The 22,800-nt window shown below is 42.9% G+C and overlaps 1 protein-coding gene across 1 annotated transcript in view; it reads left to right on the top strand.

The window, feature by feature from the left end:
* LOC148131016 (cytochrome P450 2C8-like) overlaps window positions 1-21,227 on the top strand; it is a 33,294-nt gene extending 12,067 nt beyond the window's left edge. Inside the window, exons 5-8 of the mRNA XM_087962586.1 lie at window positions 6,973-7,149; window positions 8,088-8,229; window positions 18,934-19,121; window positions 21,177-21,227. Of these exons, the coding sequence (XP_087818712.1) occupies window positions 6,973-7,149; window positions 8,088-8,229; window positions 18,934-19,121; window positions 21,177-21,227 (558 nt within the window). The remainder of the gene's footprint in view (window positions 1-6,972; window positions 7,150-8,087; window positions 8,230-18,933; window positions 19,122-21,176) is intronic.
* The last annotated feature ends 1,573 nt before the right edge of the window (window positions 21,228-22,800 follow it).

Here is a 22,800-nt window from a genome sequence, read left to right as displayed (position 1 = left end):
GTTCCCATTGGAGACCGTGTGCATCCGGCTCCCTGGGTCGGGTGTGTGTGAATGTGACTCCTTGGTGTGTCCGGAGAAGGATAGACCCCCTACTCTCCTCTTCAACCCTTTCCCTCAAACTGTCTTGTCTGGTTAAGTGGGTGGCTCATGGGTGGTAAGGAAAGCACTCCTGTCACTCCCTTGGAGGTTATGTTAAAACATTTCAAAGAGGCATACCAATCACAAGATTACGGTTATAAGTGGAGTAGACTAAAATTGCGAAAGTTTTGTGAGACAGAGTGGCCCACATTTGGGTTTGGGTGGCCCACTATAGGTACATTTGACATCCCCACTGCAGTACAGGTGCACCGCTTGGTCTTCCACCCTACTCTAGGACATCCAGATCAGGCACCATACATTGACGTGTGGCTGGACCTATTGAATCACCCCCCACCTTGGTTACGAGTACTAAAAATGCGTCGGTGTAAGGCTCTATTGTCACGAAAGGTTACACTAAAAACCCTGCGCAAAACTGTGCAGGTGTTGCCCAGTTGTCCTGAGGAAGCGCCACACCCCCCACCATATGTGCCACCAGGAGGGTTTGATGATGGAGGGGGAGATGAAGAATCATCAGGGGTCTCTGGGTTCATGGCCCAGCTGGACCAATGGTCCCCATATGTAAAGAAGACAGATCGATCAGCCCAGGCTGACCCTCCCCAGCGGGCATCCTCTACACCAGTGGAAAAATGGCCTGACCCTATTTCTACTGAGAGGTCCCGACAGTCTCTGAGTTTGGAATCAGGGGAGGGGACTTCATCTGGAACTGAGCCAGTTGCTGCCAGGACTCGAGCAAAAACAGAAAAAACCTCTCTAACAGCTCCTCTGAGGCAGGTAGATCAACTGGCCATTAACCCTAGGAACCCCTCTGAGTCAGTCACACTCTCATTATTCCAGCATGTACCTTTCACTTCCTCAGACCTGTTAAATTGGAAGTTACATTACGGCCCATTCAGCGAAAAAACCCATGGAAGTGGCAGACTTAGTGAAGACAATAATGGATGCCCATAATCCCAATTGGCTAGATGTCCAACAACTCATTGGGACATTGTTCAGCCCCGAGGAAAGGGAGAAAATTAGGAATGCAATCAGTGAAATATTAAAACCTGATGTTACACTGAATCATTCTTTAATTGACCTCATAGATGAGAAATACCCATCTAGTAACCCAGACTGGGACCTTTACACTGATGAAGGGAAAACACGATTGAGGGATTACCAGTCCCTTATAGTCCGAGCCATTCGCCTTGCAGGAAAGCCTGTGATTAATATGTCAAAGCCAGCTTTAGTATTGCAGGAACCCACCGAGAGCCCAGAAGCATTTCACACCCGGCTGGTAGAGGCATACCGTATGTACACCCCTATAGACCCCTCAGCCCCTGAGAATGCGCGTATGATGACTATGGCATTCATTTCCCAGAGTGCCCTGGACATACGACGTAAATTGCAACGTCTTGAGGGTGCCCTGGGAAAGCCCATGAGTGAGTTGATGGAAGTGGCCCGCAAGGTATTTGCCAATAGGGACAAAGAGGAAAACAAAAAGAAAGACCAAAAATTGCAACGGAAGGCTGAGTTACTCGCGGCAGCCATTGCAGGCCCTACAAGAGGGAAGGCCTATGTCCCACGAGGTGCAGGGCCAGGCCTACAGGCTAGGGGCAACAGTCTGCAAAGGGGGGGAAGATGGGAAATAGGCCCTAATCAGTGTGCCTTCTGTAAAAGGCAAGGCCACTGGAAAGGGGAGTGCCCTGAAAAGAATAATAGGGACAGGCCTGGAGACAGAATGGGCCCCCCACGGAATCTCTCCTTTGTGGTGGAAGATGGCCATAGGAGGCCAGTGGAGAGAGGCTGGGGAAGACAGGAGGGGAGAAGGGGTTTAGGAAGACCTCCCCTTGTGGGCTTGGCCCAGGTTGAGGATTGGGAATGAAACCGACCGGGTTCAGAAAGCCTCCCAGAACCCATGGTCAGCCTGAAAGTGGGAGGCAAGCCTGTCACATTTTTGGTAGATACTGGAGCCACCCGATCCGTCCTAACTCAGCCTTTGGCCCAAGTCTCTCGGCAGACTATTAATATCCAAGGGGCAACAGGGAGTACATCCCAACGCCCCTTCTTAGAACCCCTTGAGTGTACAGTAAAGGGCCAAGCTATTACTCATCAGTTTGTCTACATGCCCGATTGCCCTATCCCATTATTAGGAAGAGACTTACTTTGTAAATTACGAGCACAAATATCCTTCAAAGAAGACGGCTCCATGCACCTGGGATATGGCAAGTTGAATTTGTCTGTACCCCTAGAGGAATCCTGGAGGCTTATGGTCGCTAGAGATCTCAGCAACAGGAAAGAGGAAACGTGGAGACAGTTCCAAGTTCCTCATTTGTGGGCAGAAGATAACCCCCCCGGCTTTGCAGCTCATCATCCACCCATTCTGGTAGAGGAAGTGCCGATGAAAACCCCCGTGAGGATTCGCCAGAGGGCGTATCCACGCCACATTATGCAGGCTATTCAGGATATTATTGACATATATTTGGAACATAATATTCTAGTGCCAACTGAGTCTCCTTGGAATACCCCAATATTGCCCATCCCGAAGGGGGATGGCCGCTTTAGGCCAGTGCAGGATCTCAGGTCTGTTAATTTGGCCACAGTGACCATCCATCCGGTGGTGCCCATACTAGGCCTAATTCCCCAGGCCGCTCAGCGGTTCTCGGTCATAGATTTGAAGGATGCCTTTTTCACCATACCCATCCATGAACATAGCCAACACTTGTTTGCTTTTGAATGGGAGAACCCCGTCACAGGACGGAAACAGCAGTACACTTGGACAAGGCTGCCTCAGGGGTTTAAAAATTCACCAACTCTCTTTGGGGCAGCTCTGGCCAAGGATCTAGAAGCATTGCACACACCAGCCCCTGACGTGGTGTTGCAATATGTAGATGATCTCCTAGTGACAGGACTCAATGAGGAACTCTGCTGGGACAATACCAGAAACTTACTTTCCCTCTTGCAGAGTTTAGGATATAAAGCCTCTAGGAACAAAGCACAATTAGTTTTACAGAAGGTCAGGTATTTGGGTTATGATATTGAACAAGGGAAGAGAACACTAGGCCATGAGCGCAAGGAGGCTATTTGTCAACTTCCTAGGCCAACTAGCAGAAAAGACTTGAGGGGATTTCTGGGCGCGGCAGGGTTCTGTCATATATGGACTTTCTTGTTTTTTCTTTGAACACATATTGCTTCTCATGCTGAGGACACAGATAAACCTCCAAGTGCTTCAATGACCCTCAAAAGAATGCAAATGACCAGCTGTCTGCAAGGAATACTAATCCTTCCATCCCCCCAACTATCCAGTGAGAGCTGAAGAAGCTTCTTGGATGAGAAGCAAAACGTCTTCAAGGAAAATCCCGTTGCCTTTTGGGGACAAGGACAGCTACATTTTTAAGATGAAAAATCCCTGCTAATGATACTGTCTGATGTTCCCCTCTAAGGGGAAATGATTATCTTGGACTTTAATCTAAGGGACAGTGACATCAATTTCAGGGGTAGGATTCAAAACAATTTACTACCGGTTCTGTGGGCGTGGCTTGGTGGGCATGGCAAGGGAAGGATACTGTAAAATCTCCATTACCACCCCACTCCAGGGGAAGGAGGCAGAGAATAGATGGGGGTAGGGGCCAGTCAGAGGTGGTATTCTAAACTACTCCAAATTTCTTCTCCCGATTCTCTGAACTACTCAAAATGTCTACTATCATCTCTCCAGAACTGGTCAGAACCTACTGAATACCACCTCTGATCAATTTTGAAACTTTAGACTTAATGATTTTTGCATGTAGTTTTATTTGGATGGATGAAAACTAACCAAGGAGAAAAGCAACCTGGAATTAAGGAGAAATTTCTTGACAGTTAGAACAATTAACCAGTAGAACAGCTTGCCTCAAGAGGTTGTGGGATGCTCTATCAATTTTTAAGAAGAGACTGGACAGTTACACGCCTGAAGTGGTATAGGGTCTCCTACTTGAGTAAGGGGTTGGACTAGAGGACCTTCAAGGTCCCTTCCAATCAATCTATTCTGATTGATTGATAGATGGATTTAATGAGGGACCTGGAATACTGCCTCAGTATTGTGTTCTACTAAAATAAAAGGAAAAAATTGCCTGGACATTCTCAGAAACCCTGAAAAAGAGAATACAGTGCTGAGATATTTCCAAATACAACAGTAAAACCAAAAGATAAGAGCAATAAAAATAAGAAAAAATAAGAAAGAAAAATAAGGAAATAACTATTCACTGACACTTTTTTTCTTATGCCTCTTCCTCCAAGGGTGTTCAAAACAACAAGAATTTAATTCATTCTTTAGTTAAAGGAAGTAGGATAGAATGCTCTGAGTCACATCAAAGTCTCGATAATTTCTGCCAAGAATATTCTCAAAGATTGTTCACAATGATTTTGCTCTCAAATAGCAATAGCACTTAGATTTGTATACCGCTTCACAGTGCTTTACAGCCCTCTCTAAGTGGTTTACAGAGTCAGCCTATTGCCCCCAACAATCTAGGTCCTCATTTTTTTAAATAAAGTTTTATTTGGGTTTTCACAAATACAAAATACAAGTAAAACATCTTTTTTGAAAATAGCATGATCCCGGGTTGAACTTCTTTATACAGACACAAAGCTCAATTTCATGCTCCTTTTTGTGTTTTATTCCATGTCTTATACTATTCTACATTTTCTATATAGTTTTTCCCCTCTTTTAATTTTCACAAATTTTATTTTGATTATCTCATCTCAGTTCAAATTATTATATTTATACTTTTGTCTGTTCTGTTTCAATTTCATATTATCTTTTCTCATTAAACAAATTTTCTCCTGTAGTTACTAATTGGAGAATGACACCTTTATATCTTTTCATTACATCCATTCAACTCTTATTTAAACTTCAATATATACCTTAAGGTTATGACCTTCAATATAATACATAATACATAACTTCCAATCGAATTCTGCTGGTACATTCTTATAATACACCCTATATTCTTTAAAAAAAAAAGATTATAAATATATGTAATTATAAACCCTCATTCCATTCCAATTCAGTTCTATCATTAATAATCATTAAAATCTTAACATTTTTAATACTTCTTTTCAATTAAATATCATACTTATTTAAAGACACATATAATCTCCATAATTAATTTTTCCCTTATTTCTATTCACATATGTTTTGTTACAATTATTTATTGACAAGCATTCCACTGAATTACAATAGCTATTTTATCAAACATTTTAATCATACTTTGTTTCATATTTTCTAAAGTTATTTCTATTTCTAATATAACAATACTATCTTATGTACCTTTGCAGAATCCCCTTTTCCATTAAATTTTCACCCATTATCTCTAAATAGGCCCTGTTTCTCTATATTTTGTTTCTGTCCTTTATAACTTCTTTTCCTTTCTTTCTTCCCTCTCATCTTCTCCCTCCTCTTTTTACCCCTTTGTCTCTCTACTTCTAATTCTCTCTTCTGCATTTCCCTCTTCTGTTGCTTTCTGATTTTATACTTATTTTTCACTCTATTTTTTTTGGAGTTGTTTTTCCCAATCTTAAACTTTCCATTCTCTTTCCCCCCCTTTCCTTTTTTCCCCCCACCTAAGATTACTTGTTCATTAAAGATGGCTTCTTCTTTGTCGCAATCTTCTTGTTCTGCAGGCATTTCTTGTTGTTTCTCATAATTCCAAATTTCCATTTCTAAAAACTGAAATATGAAGCCAAAAGAACCTCTCCCTTCTTGTGCATCTTCTTTGTACTTTTTAAGTTCCATTTTCAGTTCTTCTAAAAGTGGAGCCATTTTAAACAATTTAAACAACCACCCGATTGATTTTAGTCATTCAAATACAATAACCAAAAATCCAGAAATCATCAAGTAATCCAAATAGTCCTGAGTTATATTTTCTTATTTCTTTTTCCACTTTCTCTTCCTGGGGTTTTTGTTGTGATATTTCAGTTAAAATGTATCTTTTGGAAGTCTTGTTGAGATTTTGCTGTAAGTTCTTTTTAATTCCAGGCAGTCTCCTCCCTTCCAGATCCTGCCCTTTTATTCTTTTTCTCTCCTTTCCTGTTTTCAAAAGCTTTGGATTATCCAGAAATCTTTATTATCCCTTTGACTTTTTATTTTCAGCATTAAATGCCTACTAATGTCAAAGTGGATTTTTTTCCAATTTCTTGCTTAAGTCTCTTAGCTGTCAGTATAGGAAAAGGAGAAAAAAAACACCAAACCTTTTCCCTTTTCTCTCTCCTTTGCAGCTTAAAAATCTTCTTAGGGAACAATGTTATTGTTTTTTTTAATAGTTTCAATTCCAGGGTACTTTATTTGTTGCTTTTGCTGTTTGACCTGGTCAACCAAAACTTTCTCTTCTTATCTTCCTCCTGCACATTCTTTTCCAGTCGAGTTCTTCTTTGTGGTGGCCATTTCTGACCACCGCTACAACTGCCTTCGGGAAAGGGAGTAATGGCCAGCTGGGGAGGAGAGATGCGGCTCTCCTCAACCCTGCAGGCAGTCTCCCCCTTCTTCAACACCTCTACGGGGTGGCTTAGCCCTGAAACCAGCTGGCTCGGGGTGCTCCAGCGGCGAGCACGGATCGAAGCCTCGCAGAGATGAGGCTTCAGTCTGTCGCCGAAGAAACTCAAACCGGAAGTCCAATCTAGGTCCTCATTTTACCCAACTCAGAAAGATGGAAGGCTGAGTCAACCTTGAACCTGGTGAGATTTCAATTGCCAAATTACAGGCAGCTGGCAGGCAGCTGGCAGGCAGCAGAAGTAGCCTGCAGTACTGCATTCTACCCACTACGCCACCATGGCTCTCAGTTCCTTTTGCCTCTGTTTAATCCTTATTTTTTATTTTATCAATATGGCTTCCTAACTCAGGTGATGTTACTTCTCTTCCACCAGCTGTACAATATTTTCCCCTCGATTATGCACCATGTTCCAGGACCTCATCAGAAGGCATTTTCCTCATGTGACTTTGTTCGGTCATTCATAAGAGAGGAGATCAAGAAGCACCAAGAAGCAGAGCATCAAGAAAAAGACCAAGACTTCATTCATTTTTACCTGGCTGAAGTAGAGAAAGTAAGTGGAAACTCTTTTGTGTGACTGTTTTAGGCAGCTTATAACATAAAGTCTTCCCAACCTTGGCGACTTCAAAATGGGTGGACTTCTACTCCCACAACTGCCCAACCAGCCAGCTGTATAGTAGCCTTGAATACCGTCTTCTCTGGGGATTGTGACAATGCAGCATCGGAGCGGATGCCAGGGCTCTGAGACCGATAGGAGCAAATGCCTACCTTTTTTGGCCCTACCTTCCCCAAAGAGAGAAGGTTGCAACTGTTGAAATTGGCAATGTTAGAAAGTCTATTTTTATATATAGACCCTGTTTCCCTGAAAATAAGACCTATCCCCAAAATAAGCCCTAGCATGGTTTTTAATGTGTGCACCTGATATAAGCCCTACCACACAAATAAGCCCTACTTAAGAGCTTGCACAGCTGGCTGCTCGCCCATTCCATCTGGTTGCTTGCAGTATGATGGCCATGAGGTGAGGTGGGGGGTGAAGCTGCCCCACATGTTGGGGCCTGGGTGGCCTGGCTGAGGGGGCCCTGAGGTAAGCCGGTGCAGGGTTTGTGGGCCAGCTCCACCCCTGCCTCACGATGGTGGCAGTACTGGTACACCGTGCAACCTCCTGTCCCACAGCAAGCAAGAAGAAGTGGGCCTCCCGTACATGGGAAAAAAATAAGACACCCAGAGCAAACAAAGAGTACTGTCATCATGTGCTTTACTGCTCAACTGTTTTAAACTGTAACAGGAAACAGGAAACTCTCCTCAGAACAAATAGAACCATAGATTACAACCATAGATGCAAACTAAACACTACCATCTCTTAGCTGAATGATTCTGTAATTGTTGCAATACAAAATAGATTCTAACACATATTCCAACAGGCAAGGACTTGGAGGAAGAGATGACCTTCAAGATTTCTCAGGTGTTCGTTTCTCCATTTTTGTTCTGCAGATGAAAAACCAACCCAAGTCGCCCTATGATGAAAAGAACATGGTTCAGAGCATCTTTGATCTCTTCGTGGGGGGAACAGAGACAGCAGGCACCACTCTCTTCTGGGGATTGTTATATATGGTGCTTTATCCTGACATTCAAGGTGAGAGAAGCATCAGAGGCATTCTACTGGTTCAGACTGGTTCGGGTGAACCGGATGTTAAATTTACAGCTGATTCGCCAAACCAGTAGTTGAACCAACCAGCTGGCCCCACCCACCCTGCCCCTCCCCTCCCAGGAGTCTCCACATGGCCAGTTTTGGATGCAGGTAAGTGCAGGATCTGCGTGGAGGCTCTGGGAGGGCGAAAAATGGTTCTCCCGGAAAGTTCCGGAAGTCTGGAAATGGGCCTGTTACTGGCTTCCTGTGGGAGCCTGTTTTCCCACTCCCAGAGGCCCGAGGGAAGTCTCCAGACTCTGGGGAAGGTGAAAAACGGCCCTCCCGGAAGTTCTAGTAGGCCACGCCCACAATGGCCATGCCCACCCAGCAACCAGATAGTGAACCGGTTGCTGGGATTTTTTTTTTTTTAAACAAATTTTATTAATTTTAAAGACAAACAAATCATCATTAACCATTACATACTAGAACCTTTTTCCATTATGAATTTTGCAAGTCAAATAAAACCTTATTTTATACAATATAATTCTATTTTAAACCATTTCCATATGAGCATAGAAATACCTCTTATCCAGTTTCTCTTTACTTCTCTTTACTCATATTCAATTTCACTATTATTATTTCATCTATTTCTTTCTGACTTGGTTATCATTATTCTCATTCTATATTTCTGCAAGGTTTTATTAATTCTCCCAACAACATAAACACACAACACACAAACATATAAAAAATCTTTTAGGAAAGTAACTTGGCCCCAGGTACCTCTCTCTACATGGACTTCAATTATATTCATGCTCATCTTACATGTCATTACCTATTTTATTTACCATTCTATATCTTCTATATTAGCTTCTCCACACATTTCACTCTTCTTAATTCTATCTTATTTAATCCATCTTAATTTGAATCATTATATTTATATCTTTTGTCCATTCTTTATTATCCCTTTGTCTCATTCCTTATAATAATAATAAAAAAAAGAATTTCTCCTGAAATCACTAATCAGAGTATGATGCCTTTCTATCTTCCCCCTAAATTAATTAGATTAACATTTAAAATAACACCTAATACCCAATCTGATTCTGCTTGGTACATTCTACCTACTAATTTTTTTTTTTAATAAAAGAAAAATAATAAATCCAAAATGATTAAATACGTAGTTAAATAATAGATCTAAATATTAAATCTTATAACATTCCCATTGCCTTTTCCAAAAACAAATGCTACAATAATAATTTTATAATAACATCAATACCATAGTCATATTAAACTCTTTAATTGAAACTCAATATTCTAAACATTCCCTTTAATATTTTATTAAGTTTTAAAATCAATCATTACTAAACATTTCAACATTTTAATCTCTTATTAACTCTTAAACCATTCTAATTTTCTATTTCTAATACAAATGCTACAATACCATCTTATGTACCTTGCAAAATCTTTTTTAAAGAAATTATACTTTACCCTTTGTCCCTAAAAAAGATTCCTCTTTTCCCATCTAATTTCAAAACTTTGTGGCTTTTCTCCACCTTTTCCCTTTCTTTCTTCTCCCACCAGACCTTTCTACCCCCCGCCCCTTCTCCTAGCCTCTGCCTTACTGGCTTCCCTTCTCTGTTGTGTTCCTTTTTTCTTTTGTTTACTATCATTATATTGATTTTGCACCTTATTTTTCTCTTTCTTAAGTGTTTTTTTAAATCTTAAGTCCTTCATTTTCCTTCCTTTCTTTCTTCCTTCTTTCTTAGTTAAATTTTGAAATTCATTAAAAATGGCTTCTTCTTCTTGTTCTTGTTCTTCTGCTGCCTCCGTCTGTTGTATTGTTTGTTGATAGGTAACAAGCACCATTTCTAAAAAAAGGAAGGCTTTTTTATACCATCTTTGCCATTTTTTTTTGTTTGCTCATATTCTTTTCTCAGTTCCTCAACAGAAAAAGCCATTATAAATCTTTTCTTTTCTCCTTTTTCCCCCCCTCTTTCTTCTTGCAACAACCAAGATATTTCAAAAAAATAGAACAATCCCAAAAGCATCAATCAATCCAAGCCAAGACAAAGTTCCCACTTTCTCTTCCTGGGGTAATATCAATCAAAGAAAAGAAAGTCCAAATCTGTATCTTAAAGCCTTATTGCAATACATTTCAGTCTTCAGATCCCTAAGGCATCTCCTCCAACAAAATCTTAACATATAAATATATTTTTAGTCCTCTCCCTTCCCACTTGTCACATAAAGCCAGTTTTTACCTGAAAAAAACAGGTTTCTCAGTATCCACTTATTAATTCCGTAGGGAAGGAGAGTAAACTTTCCTTTCAGCACCTCAAAATTGCCGCTTATTTTCTCTTCTGGAAGGTATAATTCAGAAAGCCATAATTTCCAGGAATTGTGTTAAATATGTCTTAGAGTCCTGGGACAGCCAAGGAAAACTTTCACTTAAAAAAAAACTTTCTCCTCTTCCTCCTGCGCATTCTTACCCAGCTGCCGGCTTCTTTGTGGAGGCCATTGCGGACCGCCGCTACACCGTCTTGGGAAAAGGGGGTTCTGCCAGCCGGGGAGGGGGTCTGCAACACCCCCAAACCCCTCTCCGGATCCCCCCTATCTTCAGCCGCCCCTGCAGGGCAGCCTAGCTCCAAACCCATCCGGATCGGAGCACCAAAAACGGCTAGCGCAGCAGGGATCGCGCAGTATCGCGAATCCCTGCCGCTCGCAAAGCCGACAAACCGGATTGCTGGGATTTTTGAACTCCACTCCTGATCATAGGATGGATAAGATAGAAGGGACCCTTATAACCCATCTAAGCTTGAGGCCTGAAGCTGCTTGTATTATCTTCATCTGTAACTGACAATTATTATTGGAAGAATTATTTAGTGATAGGTAGTCCTCAACTTACAATCATAATGCAGGCTCGTCCTTATGGTCTCAAGTCATGACATTTGTTAATGTGACGTGCCCATGTGATCTCCTCGTTTAAGGACTCCAATCCCTCCTGTCCTCATTGCAGTTGTTAAATGACCATCTGGGTTATTAAGTGGAGCATAGGATGGCTCAGGAGTGGAGGAGTTGGTCTTAAAGTCAGGTGGATTGCTGCGCACCCAAGTTTTGATCAGGTGATCCCAGGAGCACCACCGCAAGTGTAACTTCAGGCAGGGATCATGAGTTGCTTTCTTCAGCACCATCGTAATATCCGACAGTCACTGAACAAATGGTCATAAGTCAAGAGCTACCTGTAGTCAACATTATCCAAATGTCGAGATGTTATTTCTCACTCAAAGTATCAGATGGCCCAAGCAAGGTTCAACTCTGTCTGTTCAGGCCACTGGCATGGCAATAGCACTAGCACTAGCAATAGCACTTAGACTTATATACTTATATACCACTTCACATTGCTTTACAGCCCTCTCTAAGAGGTTTACAGAGTCAGCCTCTTGCCCCCAACAATTTGGGCCCTCATTTTACCCACCTCAGAAGAATGGAAGACTGAGCTAACCTTGAACCTAGTGAGATTCGGTCTGCTGAACTGCTGGCAGCCGGTGATCAGCAGAAGTAGCCTGCAATACTGCACTCTAACCACTGCGCCACTACGGCTCTACAAGAACATATACCAGTAATCCAGAGAGGGTGATGGACATGTGACGTATTGGGAAAGGCTACCTGTTTACACTTGAGTAAACTCAGTAAATGTCCAGGATGTTCCAAGCACGCCCAAAATAACCTGCTTTTAGCATCCTAGATCAATGGCAGAGTATGTTTTGATTAACGGCTGTTGATGTCTTCTAAAAAGCTGATTGCTTATCTGTTGCTTTTGAATGCAATATAGCCTGAGTTTCATGCAATATAAATGATCTTATGCAATATTACACATATGCAATATTACAGAATGACAGAATTGGAAGAGACCTTGAAAGTCATCTAGTCCAACCCCCTGGTCAAGCAGGAGACCCCACCCATATCCGACAAATAGCTGTCCAGTCCCTTCTTAAAAGCTTCCCATGTTGGAGCACCCACAACTTCTGAAAGCAAGTTATGCATGCTTCAAAAATTGTTTAGAAATGGCTTGCAACTTAGGGGAGTGTAAACATAGTCAACTTTAGTTATAACAAATAAACCTATTTCTTAAAATTATGGTGTTAGGACTATCTGGGATCCTCTAAGACTCTATCAGAGGTCTGTGAAATCCACACTACAAATTGAAATCCAACTTTTCAACTTAAAGTTGAAAATGAATACAAATCTAAAACCCCACCAAACAATTGTAAGAAGCAGGCAAGGCATCCAATGCCCCAATTTTTATTTTCAATACGGTACATAGCAATAAACAGATAACTCATACAACAAAAGGTTTCGGGGAGTCCTCTATATGTTGTGTGTGGTGGGGGAGAGATGGTTCAGCGGTTAAAGATACTGAGCCCATCAGCTGGAAAACTGACAAGCTGGGTTTGAGACCCGAACAATGCACAATGGGGTGAGCTCCCATCCTCCCCTCAGCTCCTGCTCACCTTACAATTTGAAAACATGCAAATGCAAGTAGATAAATAGGTACCACTTCAATGGGAAGATAATAGAGCTCCATATGTGTTGGAGTGTAGTCATGCCAGCCAGATGACCATGGAAGTGTCTTTGGACAAGGCTGACTTCCTTGGCTAAGAAATGGAGATGGAGTCAGGAATAACTTGACAGGGGAAAGAATAGCAGTTGGAAGGGTGTGATGATCCATGGTGGGATACAAAATAAACACAGTCACAAAAAACAGGTGAAGCCTATTTTATTCCTTCACTTTGCTTCCAAGCTCCAAATATCCTTGACTGGAGACAAAAAACTCCCACACAAGCAGTTATCAGAAGGAGGAAAATGCCGTTTAAATTAAAAAGAGTAAAAAACAACACAAACCAGGCAAGATAAGGGCTGGAGGACATCCACAGATAACAGAACACGCACTGGGATGGACGCCAAACTCAGAGAGGAACCATAAACTAGAGATATTTCCACACTTTGTTTCCAGCACTCACCAGTATGCAGGTTCATCCTCTTATCCAGTTGTCACGGCTGCAGCCCATGAAGAGGATCAAGGCCCTCTCCTCCCGAGTAGACCACATCTCTCCCTTATCCTCTCCTCCCTGCATGCCCTAAGATAGAGAGGGGATGGGCCTGGGTCCTCCTCTGACTGCCCAGCTGGCCTCTGCCCTTCCCCAGCCTCCTCCACAACCTCTGGAGCCACACTTCCACTCCCTGTCGGATGTTCCTCCTCTCCCTCAGAGTCAGTCTCCACCATGGGCATGACAAAGGGACCTTGGAGGTTCTCTAGTCCAGGGGTCCCCAACCGCCGGTCCGCGGACCGGTACCGGGCCGTGGAACAAGCCTTACCGGGCCGCTGGTTGCTGGGCGCCGCCATCTTTTTTTGGTAAAAAAAGCAATTTTTCGTCAAAAGATGGCGGCGCAAGCGCTCGGTGAGCTTTTCCGGGTAGAAAGCCATTTCTACCGAAAAAGCTCACCGAAAGCGCTGCGCCGCCATTTTTTTGACGAAAATCGCCTCGTGACATCACCGGAAGTGATTTTTCGTAAAAAAATGGCGGCACCCAGCTGACGCGGAACCGGCCGCGGCGCCCAGCTGACGCCGGAACCGGGCCGCGGCGTCGAAAAGGTTGGGGATCCCTGCTCTAGTCCAACCCCCTGCTCAAGCAGGAAACCCTATACTATTTCAGACAAGTGGCTGTCCAATCTCTTCTTAACCCTTTACCACACTTTTTTTAGAAGTGGGAAGAGCTCCTGACACAATACAATTTAAGAAAAAACTTCCTTGAAGCATGGAAAGGAGGCCCCTAACCAAAAGATAAGCTGACACTCATGGAAATTGATTTTTTAAAAAAGCACAAAGGGTTTAGTGCTCTACCACAGGAACACTAAATCCAGATTCTAATGGAGATTTCAGTTGGGTAAAATGCATGGGCAAGTCCAGAGCACATTTTGACAGATTGCTTAATGGGCTGAGCAAGATACCTATCAAAATTTGTCCGCTTCCCAGCCTCACCCTACCTTAAGGCGATTGATTGCTGGGTGTTCTCCTACTAAAACATGTCATTTGGTAGGTGGAAAGTGAGAAAGTGCCAGAGAATTATCTAACCCTTATCTTTAATATGCCCTGAACTTAATAGGGCATATTCGCTGTGTTGCGTCTGTGGTTGGATAAGAACCAGCAATAGCAAATTATATGTTGATAAAATTTTCTGCTGATTCAAGGATTGTGGAGAGCTTAGTTGAAGGGAACAGACTTTGGAATATCATGGCCCCAAACTAACTCTTATTTAGTTTTGTCTAGTGGGTAAGACCAAACTAATGAATGGGTCAGTGGTTAAAGATGTTGTGCTTGTCAGCTGGAGAGGTTCGAGACCGAGTTCTGTGGGATGGGTGAGTTCCCGTCCTTTGCCTCAGCTTCTGGCCCAGCTAGCAGTTCCAAAGCATGCAACTGTGAGTAGATAAATAGGTACCACTTCAATCGGGAAGGTAACCGTGTTTTGTGTGCCTTTGGCATAAAATCATGCTGGCCACATGACCATGGAAATTGTCTTTGGACAATGCTAGCTCCTTTGGCCAAGAAATGGAGGTGAGCACTGTGCCCTAGAATCAGACATGACTCACTGGGAAACCTTTATCTTTTAGTAGTTAAGACAACAGGTGTGAAACAAGTATTCCATTTCTGCTTTAGGCATCAAAACTGACTGGGTGACTCTGGGGCGGTCACTCTCTCAGCCCAAATCACAGGGTTGTAGTTGTAAGGAAAATACGAATGGAATGGAATGGAATGGAATGGAATAGAATAGAATAGAATAGAATAGAATAGAATAGAATAGAATAGAATAGAATAGAATAGAATAGAATAGAATAGAATAGAATAGAATAGAATAGAATAGAATAGAATAGATATTGGATGAAGAATGAAATGGAATGGAATGGAATAGAATAGAATACCATGTTTCTCCAACAATATACCTCCCCATAGGAAGACCCAGCATGTTTTCTATGCATCAAATGAAATTAAGCCCCTCCCCCCAAATTTAGGCCTATTTTAAAACATGCGAAATGGGGGGGAATGGTGAGGAGCGCCCCACAAGCAGCCATGCCTCGCCATCAGCCGTTCCTGGGCGATCATGGTGGAGCACGGAGAGCTCCCTACTTCTGCCAAGTACCTTTGCTGCAGACCCGAGACCTTCAGCACCCACCGCTGTTACTTTCCCTTCTGCCCATGCCGCCGCTGCGTTTGGAGCTGCCGCTTCTGCATTTGGAGCGCCACCGCTGTTCGGAGTGCATTTGGAGCAGCAGTGGTGCTCCAAATGGCGGTGGTGTGCCAAACGTGGTGGCAGTCCCAAACGCAGAAGCGGCAGCTCCAAACACGGTAGCGGCATGGGCAGAACGGAAAGCAACAGTGGGGGGCGCTGAAGGTCTCGGGTCTTCAGCAAAGGTGCTTGGCGAGAGTTGGGAGCTCTCTGTGCTCTGCCATGATCGCCCGTTAGGAGCGGCTGGTGGCAAGGCATGGCTGCCCGTGGGGCGCTCTAGGCAAGGATGCAAGGGGGGGGGAATTAAGTCACCCCCGAAAAGACGGCCTAACCATTTTTTCGGGGCTCAAAAAAAAAAAAGAAGACTTGGCCTTATTTTATAAGAAACATGGTAGAATAGAATAGAATAGAAAGATTAGATATTCAATGAAGAATAGAATGGAATAGAATAGAATAGAATAGAATAGAATAGAATAGAATAGAATAGAATAGAATAGAATAGAATAGAATAGAATAGAATAGAATAGAATAGAATTAGAATAGAATAGAATAGAATAGAATAGAACTGGAAGGGACCTAGGAGATCTTCTAGTCCTGCCCCCTGCTCAAGCAGGAGAACCTATACAATTTCAGATAAGTGGCTGTCTAGTCTCTTCTTAAAACCTTCAGTTCTTAAAAACCTCCAAAGAGGAGGAAGGAGTATTATGTTCACAGCTTTGGGTTGTACATGAAAAAAAGGTGGAATTAAAAAATAGTTAATTCAGTCACCAGTTTAAGCTTGTTGAATGAATTGTAGTCCTTGACATGTGAACACAAATGGGACTTCAACTCTTCTCTCCGTGGTGGCTTTTAGGTGAGTTGATTTCAAGACTTTTTTTTTGCCATGGTCATTAAGTGAATCCTAGGTGATTAAGTGAATCACACAGTGGTTAAGCACATCGGCTTCCTGACCTTGCCTGTCGGAAGCCATCTGGGAAGATGGCAAATCACATGAGACCCCAGGAAGCTGCACCAATGGTAAATCAATGCTGGTTGCCAAGGAACGCCCCAATTTTGACCATGTGACCACAAGAGATGCAGCAACGGTCATAAGTGCGAAGGCTGATCATAAGTCACTTTTTCAGCACTGCCGTAATTTCAAACGGGTTGTAAACAAATGTAAGTCAAGGACTACTTGTATTGCAGTAGGTATGTTTGCCGCCTTTTTATTTATTAAAAAAAAATAGAATTGAGATACAAATAAATAAAGAAATAGCAAAGAATTGGCAATCTTTGAATGGACAGGAAAGATGATGCAGAAAGGATGTCAACTAAAAAATAATAATAATACTCCTTTGATCTTTTTAGCTGGCAGAAAAAGGGAGTGAGGGGAAGCAGCGCATTTCTTAAATGCCTTAGATAATCGCTTTGGCAGCCCAAAGTTGTCGGCACGAAAGAATATTACTGGAGAGCATGATTGATGACTCTTGGCTATGGATGCGTCCTTTGGAGAATACACATCCAGGGTGTGGGGGGAAGACCCTGGTCAAGGGGGAAATGAATGATGTATTTTAGTGTCGGCTGCACCCAGTTAACGCCAACATGGCCACTCCTAATAAATCTTTTTTTACCCTGAGAGATGCGGCTAGAGACTTATGATTTGAATGGGGGTGGATTTGTTGGAGCCCTGACAGGTACAGGTAACCTTCGATATACGACCACAATTGAGCCCAACATTTCTGTTGTTAAGTGAGAAATGTGTTAACTCGCCTCATTTTACAACTTTTATTGCCACAGTTGTTCAGTGAATCACTGCAGCAAGGTTGTTAAACAGCAGTGGGATTGTACCTGTTCCACTACCGGTTTATTTACTACCTGTTTATCACAGGTTTGGTGATCGCACGTGTGTGCACGCTCACATAACGTGTGTGCGCAGCTTTCCCCACACCAGCTGAGGCCTTCAGCACCATCCACCTATTAACAGTGGCACAAATTTCTTTAGCGCAATATTGGAAAAGGCCTAGCGTACCACCGATACACATTATTATTCAAAAAAGTTATGAATGTGCCGAAATGGAGAGGCTCACGCTTAAATTAAATGGGAAGGAAGAATCAGAATATTACCTGACTTGGGAGAAATGGTACAGCTGGGTAGAACGTAAGAAAAAGAGGGTATAGTATAAATGAATTTAACAAATATATTGTATATAGTTGTATATATTGACTGTATAATAATAGCGATCTCAAGCTTCTATTATATAAACATGAAGATTTCATCGATTAAATGATACAGTTATAATCCAATAGGAATAATAGAATAACAGGTGTTATTTATTAATTAATATGTAATCTATAAGTGACAAGGAATACTTGCCAATTATTATTTACTATTGTTTATTATGAAATATCCAATCTACTATCAAATGCAATGGAAAGAAATATGTTTATTGTTCCGACTATACATTTTTTTAATTTTACTTTTATATAATTGTATGTTTGTGTTTGTTTTTAATTTTTTTCTTGTAAATAAAATATTTTAAAACGGAAAAAAAGGAAGAGAAAAGCGCAGGGGTAGGTGTGAGGACCAATCCTGCGCTTTCCCCCCCCTCTCAGCTGATTGGAGGCTTTTCCCCCCTCCTTTCAGCTGATAGTTGGAGGGTTTTTTTTACTACCGGTTCAGCCAAACCAGTCCAAACTGGTAGCATACCACCTGTCAGGGCTCTGGTAGTTACCCCCATTTAAATCATGAGTCTCTAGCCAGATTTTCAAAGCTTAAAGGAGATTTATTAGGAGTAAACTTGCCGGTGCTACCTGGGTGTAGCTGACGCTGAGACACATCATTCATTGTCACCCTTGACCCTGGTTTTCCCCCACCCCCTGGGTGTATCGTAATTCATATTCTCCAATGGGACACATCCATAGCCAAGAGTCATCAATCATACTCTCCATTAGAATTTTGCGCGACCGAAACTTCAGTCACTTAGAAAGTATCTATGAAAACATTTATGGAATGCAGTTTCGGTTTTGCAACTGCATTCCATAAATGTTTTCATAGATAGTTTCTAGGTTTTGCAAGCTGCTGCACTGCTCCCCCCTCCCTTTCTGCTGGCAACTCTATAAGACCAGAGAAATATTTTATGAGTTGACACCACCACTGTTGTTAAGTGAATCTGGCTTCCCCATTAACATTGTTTGACAGAAGGTTGCGAAAAAGTGATCCCATGGCAACTTTAAGACTTGTGGACTTCAACTCCCAGAATTCCTCAGCCAGCATGTCTGGTGGGAGAATTCTGGGAGTTGAAGTCCACTAAACTTAAAGTTGTGCCAAGGTTGGACACCCCTGTGATAATTCTCTCCTGCTAGGCTGAGCTTCTGCAATTAATAGACCATGGACAGCTGGATGCTTACTCAATCTTAGCTCTAGTTAATGTGCAAAATCTTTGTTTCTCCACAGCCAAAGTTCAACAGGAGATAGATATACTCATAACACCGGGCCAGTCAATCTGTTATGAGGATCGCAAGAAACTTCCATACACAAATGCTGTGGTGTACGAAATCCAGCGCTTTAGCAACATCGTTTTGATTGGACTGCCCAGATACTGCATAAGAGACACAAAGATCCAGAAGTTTCTCATTAGAAAGGTAATCGATTTCCTGTCATCTAGAACAGCGGTTGCCAACCGGTGGGCGGAGTCCACCGGTGGGCTGCAATAAAATTTTGGTGGGCCACAGAGAAATGTCACCCCCAGAGCACCCCCAAAGCAATTAATCCAGGCTGCGCAGAAACACAAGGTTGCACCACCCACATGGCCCGCGGGAACCCTCCCCGCCCACTCACTCCTTACCTGGCAAACTTGCCTGTTAAATTGCTATTTTTCCTTTTTCCTACCATCAGCTGTTCTGCTGTGCCGGGAGAATTAGATTAGCTAGGAAGCAGGAAATGGTTGGATTTCTTGCTTTCTAGCTAGTCTTTAAATCTTTGGCTTTGCTTTTAAGCACAGCCGAACCTCCCTTAGGACTGAAGTTTCTATTATTCAGTGCAGTCTCAAGACAAGCAAATTTTATGAGACAGACTGAGCTAGCTGATGGCAGATAGATAGATCTCTGAATGAATCTGTGATTGTGTGAGCAACTCAATGTGCCTGCCTGCTTTGCCTGATTTTGGGTAAAAGTTGCTCTTTTTTTATAAAAAAATTCAATATTTATATAAATATTTATAATATTTACATACAAGCCATGCCCAGCCAGTCACATGACCACCAAGCCACACCCACAAATTAGGCCACGCCCACAGAACCGGTTAATGGTCCCTGGGATCTAAAATTATGAGTTTGGTAGTCCCTGAGGTACAAAAGGTTGGCGACCCTGATCTAGAACTTTCTTTTCTTCTCTTCCCCTTATTGCTAGAAGGAAGCACATGCAATATAGGGAGTCATTGGTTAACGATGGTACTTGGACCAAGGACTCTGTTGTTAAGCACAGCATCACAGAACTGCAACAACTTACAGTGGCAATTCCTGTTATGCTCATTAGGTGCGATATCACATGATTGACATTTGTGACTTGTCAACTTTCCTTCGGACTTTGCTTGTCAGAAGCCAGCGATGAAGGTGGCAAACAGCAGGACAATGCGACCATCGTAATTACAAGCCAGTTGTCAAACACATGAATCAGGATTAGTCGTTCCACTGATTAATTGTTCTATCAGGATATTCCTCCTTAGTTCTAGGTTGCTTCTCCCCTTGACTAGTTTCCATCCATAGCTTCTTGTCCTGCCTTCAGGGGCTTTGGAGAATAGCTTGACTCCCTCTTCTTTGGGACAGCCTCTCAAATACAGTGGAACTTCAGGTCGTGGACGGTTCTATTCGCAACTGAATCAGATGACAACCAAAAAATCCACCCAATTTTTGAATTGGGTCACTATTCAAAAATCGGATGGCGAACGAAATCGGCATGGAAATATTTCCTTGCATGTACAGACGGTCTTGCTTCTGTTCACGACCATATTGGGTTGTGGCTGAAATCCTGGAACGGATTATGGTCGTGACCCGAGGTTCCACTGTATTGGAAGACTGCTATCATGTCATCCCTGGTTCTTCTTTTCATTAAACTAGACTTATCCAATTCCAGCAACTGTTCTTCATATGTTTTAGCCTCCAGCCCCCTAATCATCTTTGTTACTCGTCTCTGCACTCATTCCAAGGTCTCAACATCTTTTTTTATATTGTGGCAACCAAAACTGGGTACAATATTCCACGTGTGGTCTTACTAAGGCTTTTATAAAGTGGTACTAACACTTCACATGATCTTGATTCTATCTCTGTTAACCAGCCTATGCGAAGTGTAATGGTTAAAGCTTTGAGGACCAGCCATAAGTCCTTGTTTCAGCACTGCTGTAAGTTTAAGTAGTTGCTGAACAAACTCTGTTGTTAACAGAGGACTAAAATAAACACAAACACACATCTTTCACACATTGAATTGAAAACCCCGTTTTCAAAATAAATTAATAAAAAAAAAGCAAGCCTGGTGGGTTTATTTTTCTTTTCCTCTTCGCTTGATTTGGAGCGAGACGGCCGGCTTGGATGGGACTTCAAAGAAGCGGCGTTGGGTTAATTAATTTCTGCACCCCCAATTATGTTTTTGGCACAATTGAAAAGTTTGGGGCTTCAAGGTGACCTTTTCCGCTGTGAAATACAGGTGGCCCTCAATTTAACGGCTGCAATGGAGCCCCCACATTTCCATTGCTAAATGAGACCGTTTTTTAAAGAAAACAATTTTTTATATATATTTTCCATAGTTTTTCATCACGGTTCCAATTGTCAGCTATGGAATTCATCGCTGCCAACATAGCTGGAGAAAGTGGGACTGGGGTGATGTTAACTGAGTGGCTCTTAGTAGACAAATATTCATTGCTCAAAAAAATAAAGGGAACACAAAATAAGACATCCTAGATCTGAATGAATGAAATATTCTTATTAAATACTTCGTTCATTACATAGTTGAATGTGCTGACAACAAAATCTCACAAAAATTATCAATGGAAATCACATTTAGCAACCCATGGAGGTCTGGATTTGGAGTTACACTCAAAATTAAAGTGGAAAAAACCACTACAGGCTGATCCAACTTTGATGTAATGTCCTTAAAACAAGTCAGAATGAGGCTCAGTAGTGTGTGTGGCCTCCATGTTCCTGTATGACCTCCCTACAACGCCTGGGCATGCTCCTGATGAGGTGGCGGATGGTCTCCTGAGGGATCTCCTCCCACACCTGGACTAAAGCATCCCCCAACTCCTGGACAGTCTGGGGTGCAACGTGGCCTTGGTGGATGGAGCGAGACATGATGTCCCAGATGTGCTCAATTGGATTCAGGTCTGGGGAACGGGCGGGCCAGTCCATAGCATCAATGCCTTCGTCTTGCAGGAACGGCTGACACACTCCAGCCACATGAGGTCTAGCATTGTCGTGCATTAGGAGGAACCCAGGGCCAACCGCACCAGCATATGGCCTCACAAGGGGTCTGAGGATCTCATCTCGGTACCTAATGGCAGTCAGGCTACCTCTGGCGAGCACATGGAGGGCTATGCGGCCCCCTAAAAAAATGCCACCCCACACCATGACTGACCCACTGCCAAACCGGTCATGCTGGAGGATGTTGCAGGCAGCAGAACGTTCTTCACGGCGTCTCCAGACCCTGTGACATCTGTCACATGTGCTCAGTGTGAACCTGTGTTCATCTGTGAAGAGCACAGGGTGCCAGTGGCAAATTTGCCAATCTTGGTGTTCTCTGGCAAATGCCAAACCTCCTGCACAGTGTTGGGCTTTAAGCACAACCCCCACCTGTGGACGTTGGGCCCTCGTACCGCCCTCATGGAGTCTGTTTCTGACCGTTTGAGCAGCCACATGCACATTTGTGGCCCGCTGGAGGTCATTTTGCAGGGCTCTGGCAGTGCTCCTCCTGTCCCTCCTTGCACAAAGGCGGAGTTAGCGGTCCTGATGCTGGGTTGTTGCTCTCCTACGGCCTCCTCCATGTTTCCTGATGTACTGGCCTGTCTCCTGGTAGTGCCTCCATGCTCTGGACACTACGCTGACCGACACAGCAAACCTTCTTGCCACAGCTCGCATTGATGTGCCATCCTGGATGAGCTGCACTACCTGAGCCACTTGTGTGGGTTGTAGACTCCGTCTCATGCTACGACTAGAGTGACAGCACCGCCAGCATTCAAAAGTGACCAAACCATCAGCCAGAAAGCATAAGAACTGGGAAGTGGTCTGTGGTCACCACCTGCACTCCTTTATTGGGGAAGTCTTGCTAGCTGCCT

This window comes from Notechis scutatus, chromosome 4, assembly GCF_049901735.1.
Source record: "Notechis scutatus isolate UNSWTSFEM ecotype Mainland chromosome 4, rNotScu1.2, whole genome shotgun sequence".
In the NCBI taxonomy this organism is placed as follows: domain Eukaryota; kingdom Metazoa; phylum Chordata; class Lepidosauria; order Squamata; family Elapidae; genus Notechis; species Notechis scutatus.
The sequence above is the reverse complement of the archived record's forward strand: the minus strand, read 5'-3'. Positions and strand labels throughout refer to the sequence as shown.